This window comes from Phoenix dactylifera, chromosome 7 (genome assembly GCF_051530095.1).
Source record: "Phoenix dactylifera cultivar Ajwa chromosome 7, Ajwa_hap1_PhDact_Kaust_v1.1, whole genome shotgun sequence".
Classification (NCBI taxonomy): domain Eukaryota; kingdom Viridiplantae; phylum Streptophyta; class Magnoliopsida; order Arecales; family Arecaceae; genus Phoenix; species Phoenix dactylifera.
Window position 1 is genome coordinate 30,332,323 of NC_143196.1, and position 16,666 is coordinate 30,348,988.

The following is a 16,666-nucleotide window of genomic DNA, read 5'->3' on the forward strand; positions in this document are numbered from 1 at the left end:
AACAATGCAGGGTTAATATGGTCAATTAACAGGATAGCTAAAGCGGTTCCTTTCCCTTTTTTTTTTTTTTTTTTTTATCTCCTGGAGGGCATAATCGTAACTTTGTTGACTCCCTGGGCCCACCATAAAGGGCGGTGCCATCATCTGCGCGTATTGACCGGCATCGGCCTGCCACGAAAAAGATAAAGCTACGGACCCCAAACACCGACCAAAAGCTTCTCAAGCCTCGTGGCATAAAATTATTGGATAGTAAAGTGGGATATTGGCTCAAAATCACCAATAGGATCGTGCAGCGCTTATTGAAGTCACGTAATGCTACGTGTTGCTAAGACTGTTGGGTAGCATAATGAAGAAAAAACACAGAAATAGAAAAAGAAAAAAGAAAGAAGAAATCCGGCAGCAGGAAAAGAAAAGACGGCTCTGAATCCGACTCTTTCTCGACTTGTTCTTATTTTTCTGCTCCCTTTCTCGCGCTCCTGACTCTTCTTCTCTCTTATTTTAATTATATTATTTACTTGCTCCGAAATTTTAATGGCTGCCGGTCGAGAGAGGGAGGTGGAAAAAGATACCATCGCTCCCCATAATTTTTACCTCCTTTCTTTCTTTCTGGTCTCTGTAGCAAACACCATCACCACAAAAGCTTCAAGGAGGACCAGACCAAAGTTATGATGGCCTTTAGCTTTTGTTCCTATCGTTAGTCATCGTTTGGTTTGGTTTAAACGAGGTTAAATTATTATTATTATTATTATTAAGATGGTTAATTCAAAAGAAGAGATGGTAGATAAAATAATTAGCAGGGCAAGCAACCGTTTGGTTTGTCGTTGGGAGTCTCGAACTCTTTTTTTCTCCGGACTAGAATTGAGAGGCGGTCGGGTCTTTGGCGTAGAGTCCAAGCTCTCCTTCTCTCCCTCTCCTTCGCTTTCTCCGTGCTATTTGCCGAGCCGAATCGAAGAACGGATCGGGGATTTCTCTCTATCTCTGGCGCTCTGTTTCGGGGAAATGCCGAGGTACGGCTCTCTCTCTCTGTTGGTCTGCAGGTAAGTTAGTTAGATCGGTGGATTTGGATCTCTAATGGGGTTGTTTGTAGTTGGATTCTTTTTGAGATATGGTCGATGCTAAGCTGTTGCGTAGTAGAACTCTCTCTTCCTCTCTCTCGCTCTCTCCCTCTGTGTAGATTTGTCTCTTGGGGAAGGTTAGATGAGGGGGTTTGCTGCATTTAGATCTCTATTAGTCTATTAAAGTTTTTTGGAGATAATTTCTTGAAGCATTTAATGCTATTTGTGCTTTTTCTTTATTTTTCTTTTAATCGATGATTTTGCTTACTTTTGGGGGGCTTTAGCTTTTGATTTGATAACGGTAGCAAGATTTCCGCTTTGATTAGATTGGGTTTCTACAGTTAATCTCGTTTTTTGTTTTCTTGCCCTTCTCCAGCAGTTATTTTGCTTTTGGATACGTTTGAAATGCAATAAAACTCAACAAAATACCTTCAATCATGGAATTTGATTTTTTTTTTTTTGTTAAAGGTTTGAGTAGGATTTTCCAAGTTCCATGATTTTTCGCCTTTGTTATCTTGGGCTTTCATTTAATTTCGAACTCGATCGTTTTTAACAACCAAACACCTACTAAAACATCTTAACTTTCAAATGTCAAAAAAAGTTGATGGTTTTGAAATTTAAAACTTCTGAACTTACTTTTTTTACTTTTTTCTCTCTAAAGAATTATCTCTTTCTTCTGCTTTGGGGATTCGAAGTGGTTCAAAAATGCTTTTGTTTCGACGAATTTAGAGGGCATTCCAGCGTTACACATTATCAACGCTTTTTATCGCGGTGCTTTTTCCTCCTCCTCTTTATTGATTGTTGTTTTTTACACGCCTTATTGATAATTTCATATTGAACTTTTCCAAGGACACGGGCTTGAAACTAGAGCTGGGCTTGATTATTTTAGTTGCAGAAAAAAGAAAGATGGGGATATAAGATAAAATGTTTGGTAGATGAAATGTGCGAGTGGCTGGTTGTGTCATCTGCCTTGGGCTAAATGTTACTTCATAGTTTGGGTAGACTTAACATTTCACTGTCTTGTGAGAATTGAAAAGAAGAAGTGGTAAGAGGAAGAAGTGGAATTGTCTGCACAAAAATTAATAGCGGGATGGCAAGGATAAGTAGGGTGCTTAAAATTACAAATTAATCTCAAACCAAACTGTTTGCTGAAAAATTAGTTACCATTTTGCAGTTTGGAAGTACAATTTGAAATATGATTTTTAGGGGTTTGCATAGTATTAATGGTTCACAATGATTGGCGCATATTAGCTTCTCTGTATTTTTAGTAGAAAATTTTAGGAGTGGGTGCATGGATATTATTCTTTTTTTTTTTTTTTTTTTGTAAGGGTTTGATGCACTTTCTATATATGAACTGACAATTTACATTGCAAATTGCATGAAACTCAGGAGTCCATTCATTTCATTTTTTTTGAATTTAAATGATATCAGTTGTTTCAGTTAGGTTGAAAGCTAATTTGACCATTAGAAATGGTATTAACTGGACAATGTTTGAACCTATCTGGTTTGTTACTTATGAGGGAATTTGTTACTGTTATGTCATATAGCTTTATTCGTTCCAAATTTCCAGCAACATGTAGAAATACCTTTTGGAAATCTAGGTTTCACGGGAAATAAATTAAACATATGAAATGTAAGAGAGAGAGAGAGAGAGAGAGAGAGAGAGAGAGAGAGAGAGAGAGAGAGTTTTAATTGTTGAAGTCTATACCTGAGGATTGTAATCCCTGGTTTGCAGGACTAGTTTGTTTTCTATGCACTTCATCTAAGGAAGTTGGAAGCTCATGCAGGCCATCTTTGCTATTTAAGAAGCATATTTGGTTCTTTCTGATTCCATGTAAATAATCATGGTGGTGTTAACTATTTAATTATATAAATTCATGATTATTTCTTGTACTACCTTTCTAGTTTGTCTTTCTAATGTATCTTAAATGTTTGAACAGACACCGTGAGTGAAGTGTTGGCCATGTTGATTTCCCTGGACGCTTTTACTTCAGGTGAATTGCAGTATTGACAGTGTTACTGGGTGGTATTGCCATTGAGGTTCCTAGCCAATTACAATCTCTGACAGCAAGGTTGCTGGTTTGATTGCTATCGAAGAATCCAATGATCTAGACGAGAAGTTGGCTGGATGCATTGCTGGAGTCCATTTTGCAGAGCTTCACAGAGCTGCTCTCATTGGATGACTTCAAGACTTATTGAAATTGACTTCTCACATACATGATTAATTCTAGATTTATATGCTTTCATTTCTCAAGAAGTTTATTCTCATGGAACGCAAGATTTAAAACATTGTTGCATGTTTAGTCTCCTGAAAAATGAAGAAGTGGTCTGGAGGCGTCATATTAGTGTTTTTATTTACATTGCTGGTTTTGAGGTATGGGATAATGGAAAATCCACTGGCAGAAACATCACTTTATAATCCCTTTTCTCGCAATTCTTCTGACCATCTACGATGGCTGATTGTCAGAGATCCACCTGCAGCTCAAAATCCAGAAAATGGGTCCCAAGTAGTCCCAGCTGATACACTAGTTTCCAATCTTTTTCTGGCAAGAAATCTTTCTGATGGAGAGCTACGAGCTCTGCAGACTTGGTACCATTTGCACCACTTAATCAGTCAAGCAGAGGGCTTGCCTCATGCAGTTGAGGCTATCAAGGAAGCTGGAACTGCATGGGAAAGCCTTATGGTCTCAGTTGAAAATGAAAGACGGATTGGTTCTGGAAATGTCAGTGCACATCAGAAAGTGAAAGAGAAGCAGTGCCCATATTCTATTAGAAGAATGAATGCTTCAGAATTTGGTGATGGCATTTTTAAGTTGAAGATTCCTTGTGGACTCGTTCAGGGTTCTTCCATTACTTTTATTGGCACACCTGGTGGTCTTCTGGGTAATTTCCGTGTCGATTTAACAGCAGCAGCACTACCAGGGGAACCAGATCCTCCGATTATTTTGCATTACAATGTTCGTTTGCATGGTGATAAAATTACAGAGAATCCAGTAATTGTCCAAAATACGTGGACTGTAGCTAAGGATTGGGGCGCAGAGGAGCGTTGCCCTTCTCCAGATCATGATGATAATAAGAAAGGTAGTCATTGCTTGCAGAAGTTCTAATCATGATTAAAGTTCTGTTTTATGGGTTTCTTGCCATCTATCTATGATGGTCTCCCTGCACAAAATGAATTCTGGTTGGATTTATTTCTTTCTTCTTCGCTGAACCAGTTCCTGTTTTGTTCTTGTGCATGTTGTCCATCTATGAATTTCCTTTTATAATATATATTGTATCGAGTTTTAGTTATTATTTTGCAGTAGTGATGTAATTAGTTTCATGTAAGAATTCCTCAAAAAAATGGGATCATTGTGCTGTGATGTTCATAATAGTAGTTTTAGTTTTTTTTAATACCAGGAATCTTAAGGTTTTCACAATAAATTTTCTATTCTTATCTAGAACATTTGGCTTATGATCTGCACCTTTGAGATGAATTTAATTCCTACATCAGACCATCACTGTTTTGATAGTGGAGGAATTATAGATGTTTTTTCCTGATTGTATGAGCTTACACCTTGGAGGCCGGTAATGCTAGATTGTATAACCCAAATTATAGAAAGATATTTATATATATATAAGTTCAATATTTATAACCAGCGGTGTGGATTCTTGTTTCAAATGCCACCATTCATTTTTGCACTAAGCATAACTATGTGCTATGGATTTGGTTCTTAAGAGTGTCTGTGCACAGCTGCACCTGTATTTCTATGCAGGCACACACATGTGTAGTCACAAACTTTGTTGATCAACTAGATGTACCTCCCAAGTAAGATTAGAACCTATGAGGGCTCAATTTACCTTTCCCTGACAGCTGCACATGTACTTTTATGCAGGCACGCACATATGTGTAGTCACAAACTTTGTTGATCAACTAGATGTACCGCCCAAGTAAGATTAGAACCTATGAGAGTTTAATTTACCTTTCCATGCTATGACTTCCCAATTAGAGGACCAAGGATAGCACCACCTCTTCATCGTAATTGTCTGCACATGGGGTCGAAAGTGTAATTGCCTATTTTGTTCGTTATGCCAAGCATTTGTCTCATTAAACTTCTTATTTCATTTATCAGATGCTGTCATAATATATGCTTATTGTTCCTTATTTAAGGCATCTGATATGTTTAGGTGGACTCATCATGTGGGTGCTAATAAGTGATGACTTGGTATAAATAGCCTGGAGAACAAGCCTGTGCTATATAATCTGATACCCTTTTGCTTTCATTTTTTCATATTTGTTTAGTTTGTGAATTTTCTTTGCAATCCATTTTTTGTTATATGATTTTGTTTCTCACTTCTTTTTATTGCAGTGGATGACTTGGAGAAGTGCAGTGCAATGGTGGGGAAAGATGACAAAAGAATCTTTGCAGCTAGGCATTCCAATGCTTCAAGACAGCCTTCTACCACAAGAAAGGGTTCAAAACCTAGAATATATTTTCCATTTAAGCAAGGATATCTTGCTATAGCTACTCTTCGAGTGGGAGAGGAGGGAATCCAAATGACAGTAGATGGGAAGCATATAACATCCTTTGCTTACCGAGAAGTACTAACACTGCTAGCGCATCCATTTGTTTCTGTTCAGTTATTGATATAAGTCCAGGAAGCAACTGCCATTTTAGTTTAACCATCTTCAAATTTTTGTGTTGTCAGAGCTTGGAGCCATGGCTTGTCAGTGAAGCAAGGATTTCAGGAGACATTAAATTGATATCTGTCCTAGCCAGCGGCTTACCTACATCAGAAGATTTAGAGCATGTAATGGACTTAGAAATGCTGAAGTCACCACCTATGCCCATTCATAAAGCTGTGGATCTTTTTATTGGTATCTTTTCCACAGCAAACAATTTCAAGCGTAGGATGGCTGTTCGAAGAACATGGATGCAATATGATGCTGTGAAGTCTGGTGCAGTTGCAGTGCGGTTTTTTGTTGGCTTAGTAAGAATAGAAGATATTATGCTTGCTGCACTATTCTCGCTTCTTAAGAGCATCTGGCTTATTGCCTGCTAACACTGCCGAACTAGAACAAAATTAGTTGGAAATTAGTAACTCATACACGTTAGGCTTGTTAATTGCAGTCTGCTTCAAAATGCTGGACTCATTCTATAGCTTTCATGCTGTGCTAACTATCCAACTTACGTATCTACTTTTCAGTTTGCCCTATCACCTTAGTTTGTTCCCACATTAAATGTTAAAGTTATGCCCTCTTTGTATAATCATAGCACATACATCTGAATGGCCTAACACTTCGTACTGCAGAAATAATCTTGCAAGCTAGATTGAATCTAGGAGCGTAGGCAACTTTTAATCATTATGAGTATCCATATTTTGTTCAGTTTATGGATACTTATTTTTATGTGATGCAAGTTTTAGCCTTCTTTGTGATAGCAAATTTGCCTCCGGTTTTCTTTGCCCTTTTGTTTAAATTTTTCTTTATATATATGTATTCCTAATTATTTGTCCTTCTATATAATAGGCTAGTTTTGAAGCTTGCACAAACAGTTACCTTAAACAGTATCTTGTTTTTCTTCACAGCACAAAAACCAATTGGTGAATGGAGAACTTTGGAATGAGGCACACACCTATGGAGATATCCAGTTAATGCCGTTTGTTGATTATTATAGTCTGATTACCTGGAAAACCATTGCCATTTGCATCTACGGGGTAAATTTGCACCTCAGTTAATGAAGAACCAGTAGTTTTGTTGGCTTATTTGATATTTTCTTTTTTATCTTCTAACTGGTTATTTCATTTGGTCTAACAGACAGAAGTTGTATCTGCCAAGTATGTGATGAAAACAGATGATGATGCTTTTGTCCGTGTAGATGAGGTGCTTTCTTCTTTAAATAATACAAATGTCACGCGTGGGCTGCTATATGGAAGGATCAACTCCGCTTCTCAACCTCACCGAAATGTTGATAGCAAATGGTATATAAGTCATGAGGTAATTTCAATGTTACATCTACCTATCAAGTAGTTTGCCAATGAAAAAACACCATGGAGGAAGACTGATTTTCAAAATGCCTGATTACTTCATGGTGCAATTTCTGTCAAGCATAACCAGCACAAAATTAGCTGTTGGTTTGGGAAACTCCTTTTGACTTTGGAGTTAAACTTGTGATTTATCTAGTTAAATGGTGCCCCCATCTGGAGGTTTTTCTGTTAGACTGACTTTTGCTTTATATCTTAGTTTTTCCTTACTTTCAGCACTGATGTTTTTCTTTCTCTAGATCCATTTCCAACAACTTTGTGATCTGTCGCAGCATCTAGTAATTTGTGCACAGAATTACCCTTCACTAGTATTGGTGCTATTCACATGACTTCTCAAGGCTAAGAACTGTGCTTTCTGCCTTCCTTGTTGAGAATATTTAAGCTTTGTCTCTAGTGGCTGAACTTCTCAATGCAAATCCTTTTATCTTTTCATGTCCCAACACTATGTAACATTAACTTGCTTTTGAGAAGTTATAATTTTTAACCTCTTAAGTGTGTTGCCCAATTTCAATATCTTTTTTTTATTTAAGTATGTTTGTTAATATTAGAAACTTGTTCATGCCCATGTGGGGCATCAGGCTGTATGGCCTGGCTGTCCTAGATTTCCTAGCACAAATATTCAGTGTTTTGCTAGTTACGCTGCATGTGATCTCATCTGTTTTTTTTTCGCACAAAATATATATTGACATTTAGTTTACTACACAAGGAAGACTCAAAATACAAAGGATTTATTTGTAAGCTGTATGAAAGTTCCACAACATGTGTATTGTCGTTATCGTATGTATTTTTGTTAGCTTTACTTGTTGCGTCTCACTTGTTCTATCTTGATTCACTTATGGTTTAGCTGTTTTCTTTATTCTTACTTAAGTTACACTGTTTCTTTTTTATGAAGGAATGGCCTGGAGATAAATATCCTCCTTGGGCACACGGGCCAGGTTATGTTGTGTCACAAGATATTGCAAAGGCAGTTTACAAGCAGCACAAAAGGGGTCGATTAAAGGTACTTGACCTTTCGTTATTCTTGGTGTAATTAAGATATGTAAAGTAACTTCAGGCCTGCCAGGACTTGTCTTCTGTCTTGCTTTATGAGAATGTAGGATGCCACACATTATTAAAATGTACTGATTAGTGGTAGCATGCATGTTCTTTCGAGCTAGATTGCTTTCTTTTTCTTGTTTCTTTTTCCTTTTTTTTAAGGGAAGCTATATTGCATGTTAAAATTGAAAATATTGTTCATGTGCAGATGTTCAAATTGGAAGATGTGGCAATGGGCATATGGATAGATGAGATGAAGAAGCGAGGGTTGGATGTTAAATATGTGAAGGAGGAGCGAGTCTATACTGAAGGTTGCGAGGCTGGTTACGTGGTTGCCCATTATCAGGAGCCTCGGGAGATGCTATGCCTATGGGGAAAGCTCCAGCAGGCACATCGGGCAACATGTTGTGGAGAATGATGTGCGTTGAGGATGTTTCTGAGCTTGCATGAGAAGAGATTTTTTTTCCACGGCATGCCATTTCTTATGCTTACTGAGAATTATAGGAGAGGATTTTGCCGATACGCAGGAAAAGAACCGACCAGAGGTTTTGGTTTACCACGGATTGATATGTAGATTATTAGCTGAGATTCTGATATAGTAGCTACCGAGTCCTTTGTTGGTGGCAGTTTTAGGTAGATACAACTGACTCGTTGACTAGCATTCAGGATGATATTAGGATTAAGACTTCCCTTCTGTACCATATCTTGGGGAGGTCTACCGTATTGTTGTTCTCATTACACTAGACGGAGAGGGTATATGATTGTAAAGATTTTTATTTAGAGCAATCTAATTCATTTCATTCCTACGAAGTTTGCCTGTTCATGTCCATTTTTATGTATCATCAAATTTGAGCCTGAGCATTCCACAGGGGCAATCGACCTAAATAACTCAATAGGGAAGTGTATTTGATGGATGCATATTGTAGCGTTTGAGAGTCATCTTTTTCATTTTGTTTTTGGATCACCAGTTCCGTGCTTGATTTATGGGAGTAAGTTCTGCATGATATAACATTTGAGAGAAACCTTTTTCATTTTTTTGGGTCATCAATTTCGTTCCTGATTTATCAGTATGTTCGGCACAGGAGTTGTTCAATGCTTGTTAGTCAAGAGCCAAGGCTACCTTATTGATGATTGTGATCCTCTGATTTGAGATGCACGTGATAATTTCAGAGGGCGGAGTGTATATATATGTGTGTGTGTGTGTGTGTTTGTGATATCATTACCTTATGCATTCTTTGGATTCAGGATATCTGTCATCAATGTATAAAATTGATCAACACTGACAGATAATAGAGCAAGGTTACTTATTTGTTTGTTTGCTTATTTATTTATTCTCTGTGCTCCCTGTAAGTGCTCTTTGACGTTTTGGTGTCTTTTTCTGATACATCAAATAAATAACAATCTAGTTTTCTTGCTTCCCCCCTTTTTGTTGTTTTGTTAAACAGATTTCCTTTTCGGCAAAAATGAAGAAGCCAATATGCTTATATTACATAATGTGAGACTGAATTGTAGTGGCTTAACGAAATCAGAAATCAGTAGTACAAAGTGTATGCCATTGTAATATGAAGTTTAAGAACACTAAACTGCAGATTTTGGGCAAGGAATACCCCCCAGATGATGGAAGGACCAAATGACCAATTATAGCAGACTGTAATGCCTTTTCACTCTTATCCAAGAGAACACACCATTGGGAAGGAGGTGGTGCCTGTAGTTTGAGGGAATCCCTTAGGCCAAGGATTGCCTTCCTCCAATTTGTTGTCCTGTCCTACCTTAAATCTTCAAACCACTCCTTGCAGTCCAATACCACAAAAGATGCACTTGTTGCTAAAAAACAATAACATGAACCGAATGCTCCTAGACTCTAAATTTTCCAACGAATTTATTATCTATAATTAGATCATAGAAATACTTTCAGATAGTGCTCTTGACCCAGTAATCAGGTTGCTGTGGTTGTGCTTTGAACCGTCCAATGCCAAATCTTGTACTAACGGCTACTGAGGACTGTAACTGTTCTCTCCGAAAGCACTACTTCCAGGTTCAAGACCAAAAAAAAAGTTCAGTAACTCGGCTTTGGTCCTGTCCTCATTTGATCATTTTGATGGTCGGATGCAGCACCGATTACACAATCATCAGGACTATGAGAACTATAGAATACATTTTGTAACATGAAAAGTTTAGACACAAGGTCTCTATTTTGTCCAAAAGATAAAATCAATCAAGTTCAACCCTACGTCAGATGGGACTGAAGTTACAGTAAAACTAAAACCAGTTCATACCTTCAATAACACCAAACAAATGGATCATTTAGAAAATATTTACAAGAATTCTCATCTTTCTCTTCTTCTGCAATCGATTGATATGCCAAATTCACTTCTTTTTCTCCGTCCCCCACCTTGACAAGCTGCTACCCAAATTGGCGAAAGCGACCTTGCCAAGATTAAACTAGTCTCTTATGTTGATCGAGCTTACAAGGTGATCTTGTTCATCTCTCTCCTCAATGCATTCGGCCTCACCAGGCTTCCAATTGTGCTCGCTGCAAGCTTTAGATCCTCCATACAACTAGCTGTCAAATGTCATCTCCTGTGCATGATCATCTGCACGCATTTCCACAAACGCCTCCCTGGCCGCGTTGGAGCGGCAGAACACCATCTGCAGCACATCCAAAACCTTGTATGTTGGCCAATTCATCTGATCAAAATTCTTACGATACTTTCTCAAATCACTTTCATCGATCAAATTTGAAAGTATCAAACTTCAACGTGCTCATTTTAAGATCAGTGCGTTTTTGTTTTTTTGAAATTTATTCAATGGAGATACATTATTGAGTCAAATTAGGAGAACTGAGAAGTATTATTCTATGGTCTGCAATTGTTAATTTGTTTACACTCTTATCACATTGATTTAATTAAAATATGGCTTTCATCTTATTAATATGGAATATGAGAAAGATTTAAATTCTATTATTAATATTAATGTCTATGTGGATAGCTTGCAATAAATTTTATTATTAATATTAGTGCCTACATAAATAATCTGCAATTAAATAATATATGGCTTTAATTAATATATTGATTTAATTAATACTTGGCTTTTGTCCAATTAATAATAATGTGGAACACCGGAAGGACCTACTAAAATGTAGTTAAAGGGAGATATAAATCTGAGAAAAAGGTTTGATATTTTTTACTAGAGGATTTACAATAAATGGGGACACAATCATGCTAACACGTGAAAATACATAACTCTATACAATTAAGAACCATACCATAATGACCTTGGATTGTTACCTCCTGTACATTTCAACACAAGTCCACATGCTGAGGGTTCTTGAATTTAAATTTTTCTTTATTAGAATCTTGAATCTCAATCATCATTCCTCTCAAACTAGACTATAAAGAGTAAGTCCACTTTTATGCAAAAATCTTGGTAACAAAGAGAATTTCATTCAGATAACCACTTGGAAGTTGAGAATGGAGAGAAACACCTATACCTGCCTTACTACACTTATAGAAGAAATAAAAATGAACAAAATTAATAGTTGTATCTAGACTTCCTCTTTTGTAGCATGGTGTATAATAGTCATGAGTGTAGGAGTATAGTAATATGTAAAATATTGAAAAGTTAATTATGCAAAATAAAAAAATAACTTGTTTTATAAAAAAATAATTTTTTCTTGTAAAACTATATAATTTTTTTTGCCGACTATACATATATAAACTTTATTTTGAATGACAAACATGCAATTAAACACATGATGAGGCGTGCGTATGCAAAAATCTTTTTTAAAAAATAAAACAAGTTAAAAGCCGGAAGGTTGGGGTAGGATGAAAATTTTTCTTCCCATCCTGTCTGGTCCTTCCCATTCCGTCACGGATTGCCTTGAGATACGTACTTTGGCCGGGTAGAATGAAAACTTTCTTCCTATCCCAATCATAGAATGCTTTGAGATTTGTGCTCTTCCCTGTAGCCGTTTAAGTTCGTTTGAAAAAAATGCAAGTCGTTCAACTGCTTTGTGATACGTGCTCGCTTCCCATCTTAAACCGTTTGAGTCCATCAAAAAAAAAAAAGATTGTTCGAAATGCTTTGAGATATGTGCTCACTTCCCATCTAACCCGTTTGAGTTCATTTGAAAAAAAAGAACAGGGAAAAAAAAATGCATGTCGTTCGGAATGCTTTGAGATAGACGAACCATGGAAAGATGGGAGCCTATAACTGGGGTGAAAACTTTAATCCCAAGTCCAACCAAATTACAAGTAAACTTGTATATTTTTATCCGCTGGCCTGCTAAATCGGTAACCAAGTATCATAATATGAAGGGTTTTAGGAATGAATATCCTTTTAAAAATTCAAATTTATGTAAACACCTCTTAAATTTATATTTATTTTTGTACCCTCCTTAAATATTATTTTTGTATAAATATGATTTTTCTAACACCATTAATAAAAACCATATTTATTATAATTAAAAATAAAATAAAATTTTAAAATTACTATTTTGTCCTCCATTATGGTCACGTTATAAATTTTTTTTTTTTGCACATCTACCCATTAAGAATATATTAGTCATTTTAATTTAAAACCGTTAATTTTTTAACAGCATTAGATGGTGTGGGTACTGATAGAGGAAAAAATGGGTCATCCAGCCCACAGCTAAAAAGCCACCCTGTGTCGGCCCAGTAAACACCAACAACAATTGGATGAATCTTCATCTCGGCCCAGGGCTAACTCGTCCTCGGAACTTCGCCGAAAGCTTCACCAACTTCGAACATTCACCGATCAAGTTCGGAGTGCCTTTAGACAAAACACCGACCCGTCCCGACCAAGTTCGGGACGCCAAACTCCCAGCGATACGCTCCGATCTTCGAGCTCGGGGCACACCTCCGAGCACACCCTGGAACCCACGAAACCGAGCTACTTCTAGTATCCGCCAGGCTGACCTCGTCAAACGCATAATGCGACTACTTAACAAGTTCGGCCTCGTCAGCGAGCGCACCAGTGTGCGGACCCACGCCCACGTACGCGGCCGTACTTCACCACACTGCCGTGTCATGCCTCCATCACCGGCCAACAGCAGTCAGACGGCACCTTGACTACTCCAGCCATGCCCTGTTGTGACTGTCAACGCCCTACCTTTCTTAAGAACAGGCTGTACCGCACGCCACTTGCCTACCTGGGCTGCACGCCATCCGGCTCAGAGCCATACCCCCTCATGATGGGGATTGATAGTACCTCCGTCACCCGGGCCACTCTATCGAGGCTATAAATAGCTCGGTCAGGTAATTCCTAAGGGACCTTTTGGCTGAACACAATCTGCCCACTCTAATTTGATCGTTGGAGGGTCCTCACCGGAAAAACCGGTGAGACTTTGTGCAGGTCCGCAGCCGTCGCGCAGGAGGCAGCTCCCATCTTCCTCTTTGCAGCACCGACGGCTCCCTCGGCTTCACCGACGTGGTCACCTTCGGGCCATATTTAAACCACAACATGTACATATGCAAAAATAAGGATAAAAAAAGGTAGAATAGCAAAACAATTATCTGACGAAGGTATATATGTAAATATAAATTTTGGAAGAGTATTCATATAAAATTCAATATTTAGGAGAATATTCATGTAAAAAAAATCTATGGATGATCAAAATTTTTTTGAAATATTTTACGATAGTTTATCTACCACTAATTGGAGTGCCGTAAGTGGGTCATAGCCAACTTTGCCCAAGCCTTTCCTTTTCCTCCGAAAATTATTACTTCCCTACCCTGGAATGTAGATACATTATTCTTGGTATTCTCAGTTATTCTATAGGGGGATTGTATCTACTTCACAAATATTTTGACTGTCTATTTATGTATATGTTTTTACCGTTCATTCTCTTGGTAGCTCTCTTTTCCCCTTCCTCTCGGTAAATCAGACTCTTCCAAGGCCTGGTAACTTTGCATAGGAACACAAGGCTATCTATGTGGGCATGCGGATAAGGACAATCTGGATCTCTATGGCCTCTGAGCAGCCTTCCGAAAGGTTCTCTGTCATCCACCCCTGTTTTTATACTCTTTCTAATCTTTTTTATCCCCGCTTGCTTGCTGTTTTGTCTGTTTTACCCTTTTTTTTTTTTCCTTTTTTTTTTTATTTTTTTACCAATCAAAACGGCATTTCATTTCATATACCTCTAACATAAGTATAATCTACCATATCAAGCGAAAGTAAATAATACAATGGATGTGGAATGCATGCTAGGCTTGTCCAGATGACCTTCTCGGAGTGTCAGGGAACAAAAAAGGTGATATAGTTTGCTGCACTATTCGTCTCTCAATATATATGAGCTATTTGACAGGAAGTCATCTCCCGCACCAATATACGTGTGTTCCATATCAACGGGTGGCCATCTTTGTATCTATCTGTTTTACCTTTTAGGGGGAGGGCCGGTGGCTGAGGCAGGAGGGGGAGGGAGTTGCATGTAGGGCATGGTATCACGTCCTTTTTCTCTGCAATATTTCTTTGTCCTCAACCAATCCAGCTGGCCGTTGGAGATGGTCTCCTCCATTGTCTACGATATAGAAAAACTGCCCCCACCTTATCTTGTTATTCAAAATATTTGCTTGCCCAAAACATTAGATGGTGTGGCATACGGGATTAATTCATACCATCAGTGTTGCCCAATAATTCATAGTATCAATGTGGCTTTGTTGACCCAAAAAATACAATTAGGATCTCGACTTCCAAGGAATTGTGGTGGCTTATTGGGAATTTCGTCGAGCCTTGTGCACAGCACGTGATATATTGATACATTGATGGTCTATGTACATAAATGTACGTGTGTATCGAAAGAGAGAAAGTTATATTTGGCTACATTTGAGTGGAACTCAAGTCAAGTCTACTTTTCTAAATACGGATTATTAATTTGAAATTTTTATTATTTAATATAGATTTGACCAAATCTGGGTGAAAATTCATCCGAGTACAGTAAATCTATCTCTTTCTCTAAATAAAAAGAGTTGGAATAGGCTGCACACGAGTGTAGCCAAGCCCAATCATCTCTGCCATAGTCGGATAGACATGAATTTTGAAATGTAGAAGCATACTATGTAGGGGTGGCAATCGGGTCGGGTCAGACATAAACAGGTCGGATCAAATACAGGTCGGGTCAGAAAACTATAAATCTGAACCCGACCTGTTTATTAAACGGGTCAGGAATTACAAACCTGAACCTGACCTGTTTATTAAACAGGTAACCCGACCCGACCCGTTTAACCTGTTTAATAAACAGGTAACCTGTTTACCCAATCCGACCCGACATGTTTAACATGTTTGCCCAACCTGACCCGTTTAACCTGTTTAGACCTGTTTAATCTATCCAACCCAACCTGTTTAATCTGCCCAACCCGACCTGTTTAGACCTGTTTAACCTGTTTAGACCTGTTTAACCTGTTTAACCCGTTTAACCTGTTTAACCTGTTTAGACCTGTTTAACCTGCCCAACAGTTAAACGGGTTAAACGGTTTAGACATGTAAAACCCGTATCCGACTCAATTAATAAACAGGTTAAACGGGTCGACCTGTTTACGATCCGAACCTGTTTAGGCCAAACCCAAACCTGTTTATGGCGGGTCGAACACGGATCGGGTTGGCGGGTTGGGTCATATTTTGCCACCCCTAAATTACTATGGCATCAAAAAAAAAAAAAATAAAAAAAGGTAAAGTATTAATGTGATGGGATAGCATTTACTTTTTTTTCTATCTTTTTGGTACAACAGTCATCTTTTCTGGGATGGGATGTGATATACTGCTCTTTCTCCCTCATCTAGATCCTTTTCTATTTATTTTTAATTTATTTCTATAGACTAAACATTTATTATTTAGAGGTTAGTATTTATTGTGGCCATATTAGTATTTATTTCCTCAGAGTAGGTATTTATTTCTAGCAAGTTTGTGTTTATTTGTGAGCACTTAGTGTTAAATCCTCTATTTTTTTTAAAATTTTTGTTGTTGTTGTTTACTTTCAGGAGCTCCTCACATGATGGAGGATAACTATTTTTTTGTTTGTGTTTATTATCGTAGACTAAGTATTAATTATTGTGGTGTTAGTGTTTATCCCGGAGGGGGAGAGATAAAGAGAGCCAGGTGAGGTGTGTCTTTATGCACTAATTAATGCTTCTCTATTTATTCTCTGTTTATGCTACGGCCCAGGCTTGGCTTTTAACCACCATTTGGTATGCCCTGCGACCCGGGCCGACTCAACAGTAGCAGAGGCGACCGGAGGAAAAAAAAAAAAAAAACGTGGCTTCGCTCGAGTGTGGCCTAATCCAACTCCCTCTTTTTTCGCTTAAGGCTGCATTTGGTTTAGAACGAGAAAAGCAGGATAGCCTATTGGCACTAGGTACGCTTTATTCCTTTTCCCTTCTCTTTCATTTTCTGCTGTGGCTACAATATTTGGAATAACTTTTGGCCAAGGATTGTTTCGCCGCAAACGCAAAGAGAGGGTGGGGCTTGGGGCGGAGGATGGGCGGTGGGCATAGACGACAGATTTATGTTAGAATAGTTATCCTGGGATAAACAAGTTT

At 38.0% G+C, this 16,666-nt stretch overlaps 1 protein-coding gene across 4 annotated transcripts; it reads left to right on the forward strand.

Moving 5' to 3' along the window:
- The first annotated feature begins 333 nt into the window (after positions 1–333).
- On the forward strand, positions 334–8,924 carry LOC103703054 (beta-1,3-galactosyltransferase GALT1). 4 transcript variants are annotated; one of them, XM_039127231.3, is made up of 9 exons: positions 809–1,007; positions 2,791–2,889; positions 2,996–4,136; positions 5,405–5,637; positions 5,745–6,026; positions 6,624–6,752; positions 6,853–7,032; positions 7,972–8,079; positions 8,323–8,924. In XM_039127231.3, exons 3-9 carry the CDS (start codon positions 3,371–3,373, stop codon positions 8,530–8,532), a joined length of 1,908 nt encoding a protein of 635 aa, XP_038983159.2. In that variant the 5' UTR covers positions 809–1,007; positions 2,791–2,889; positions 2,996–3,370; the 3' UTR covers positions 8,533–8,924. The 4 variants fall into 4 exon arrangements, with proteins under 4 accessions (XP_038983158.2, XP_038983159.2, XP_038983160.2 ...); XM_088701602.2 differs by having other exon boundaries at positions 951–1,037; XM_039127230.3 differs by lacking the exon at positions 2,791–2,889 and having other exon boundaries at positions 334–1,007.
- The last annotated feature ends 7,742 nt before the right edge of the window (positions 8,925–16,666 follow it).

Coding starts and splice junctions, on each gene's coding strand:
- LOC103703054 (XM_039127230.3), top strand. CDS start 3,371: ATGAAGAAGTGGTCTGGAGGCGTCATATTAGTGTTTTTATTTACATTG. Junction 6,027..6,623: donor TGCGGTTTTTTGTTGGCTTA/GTAAGAATAGAA, acceptor TTTTCTTCACAG/CACAAAAACCAATTGGTGAA. Junction 7,033..7,971: donor AATGGTATATAAGTCATGAG/GTAATTTCAATG, acceptor TTTTTTATGAAG/GAATGGCCTGGAGATAAATA.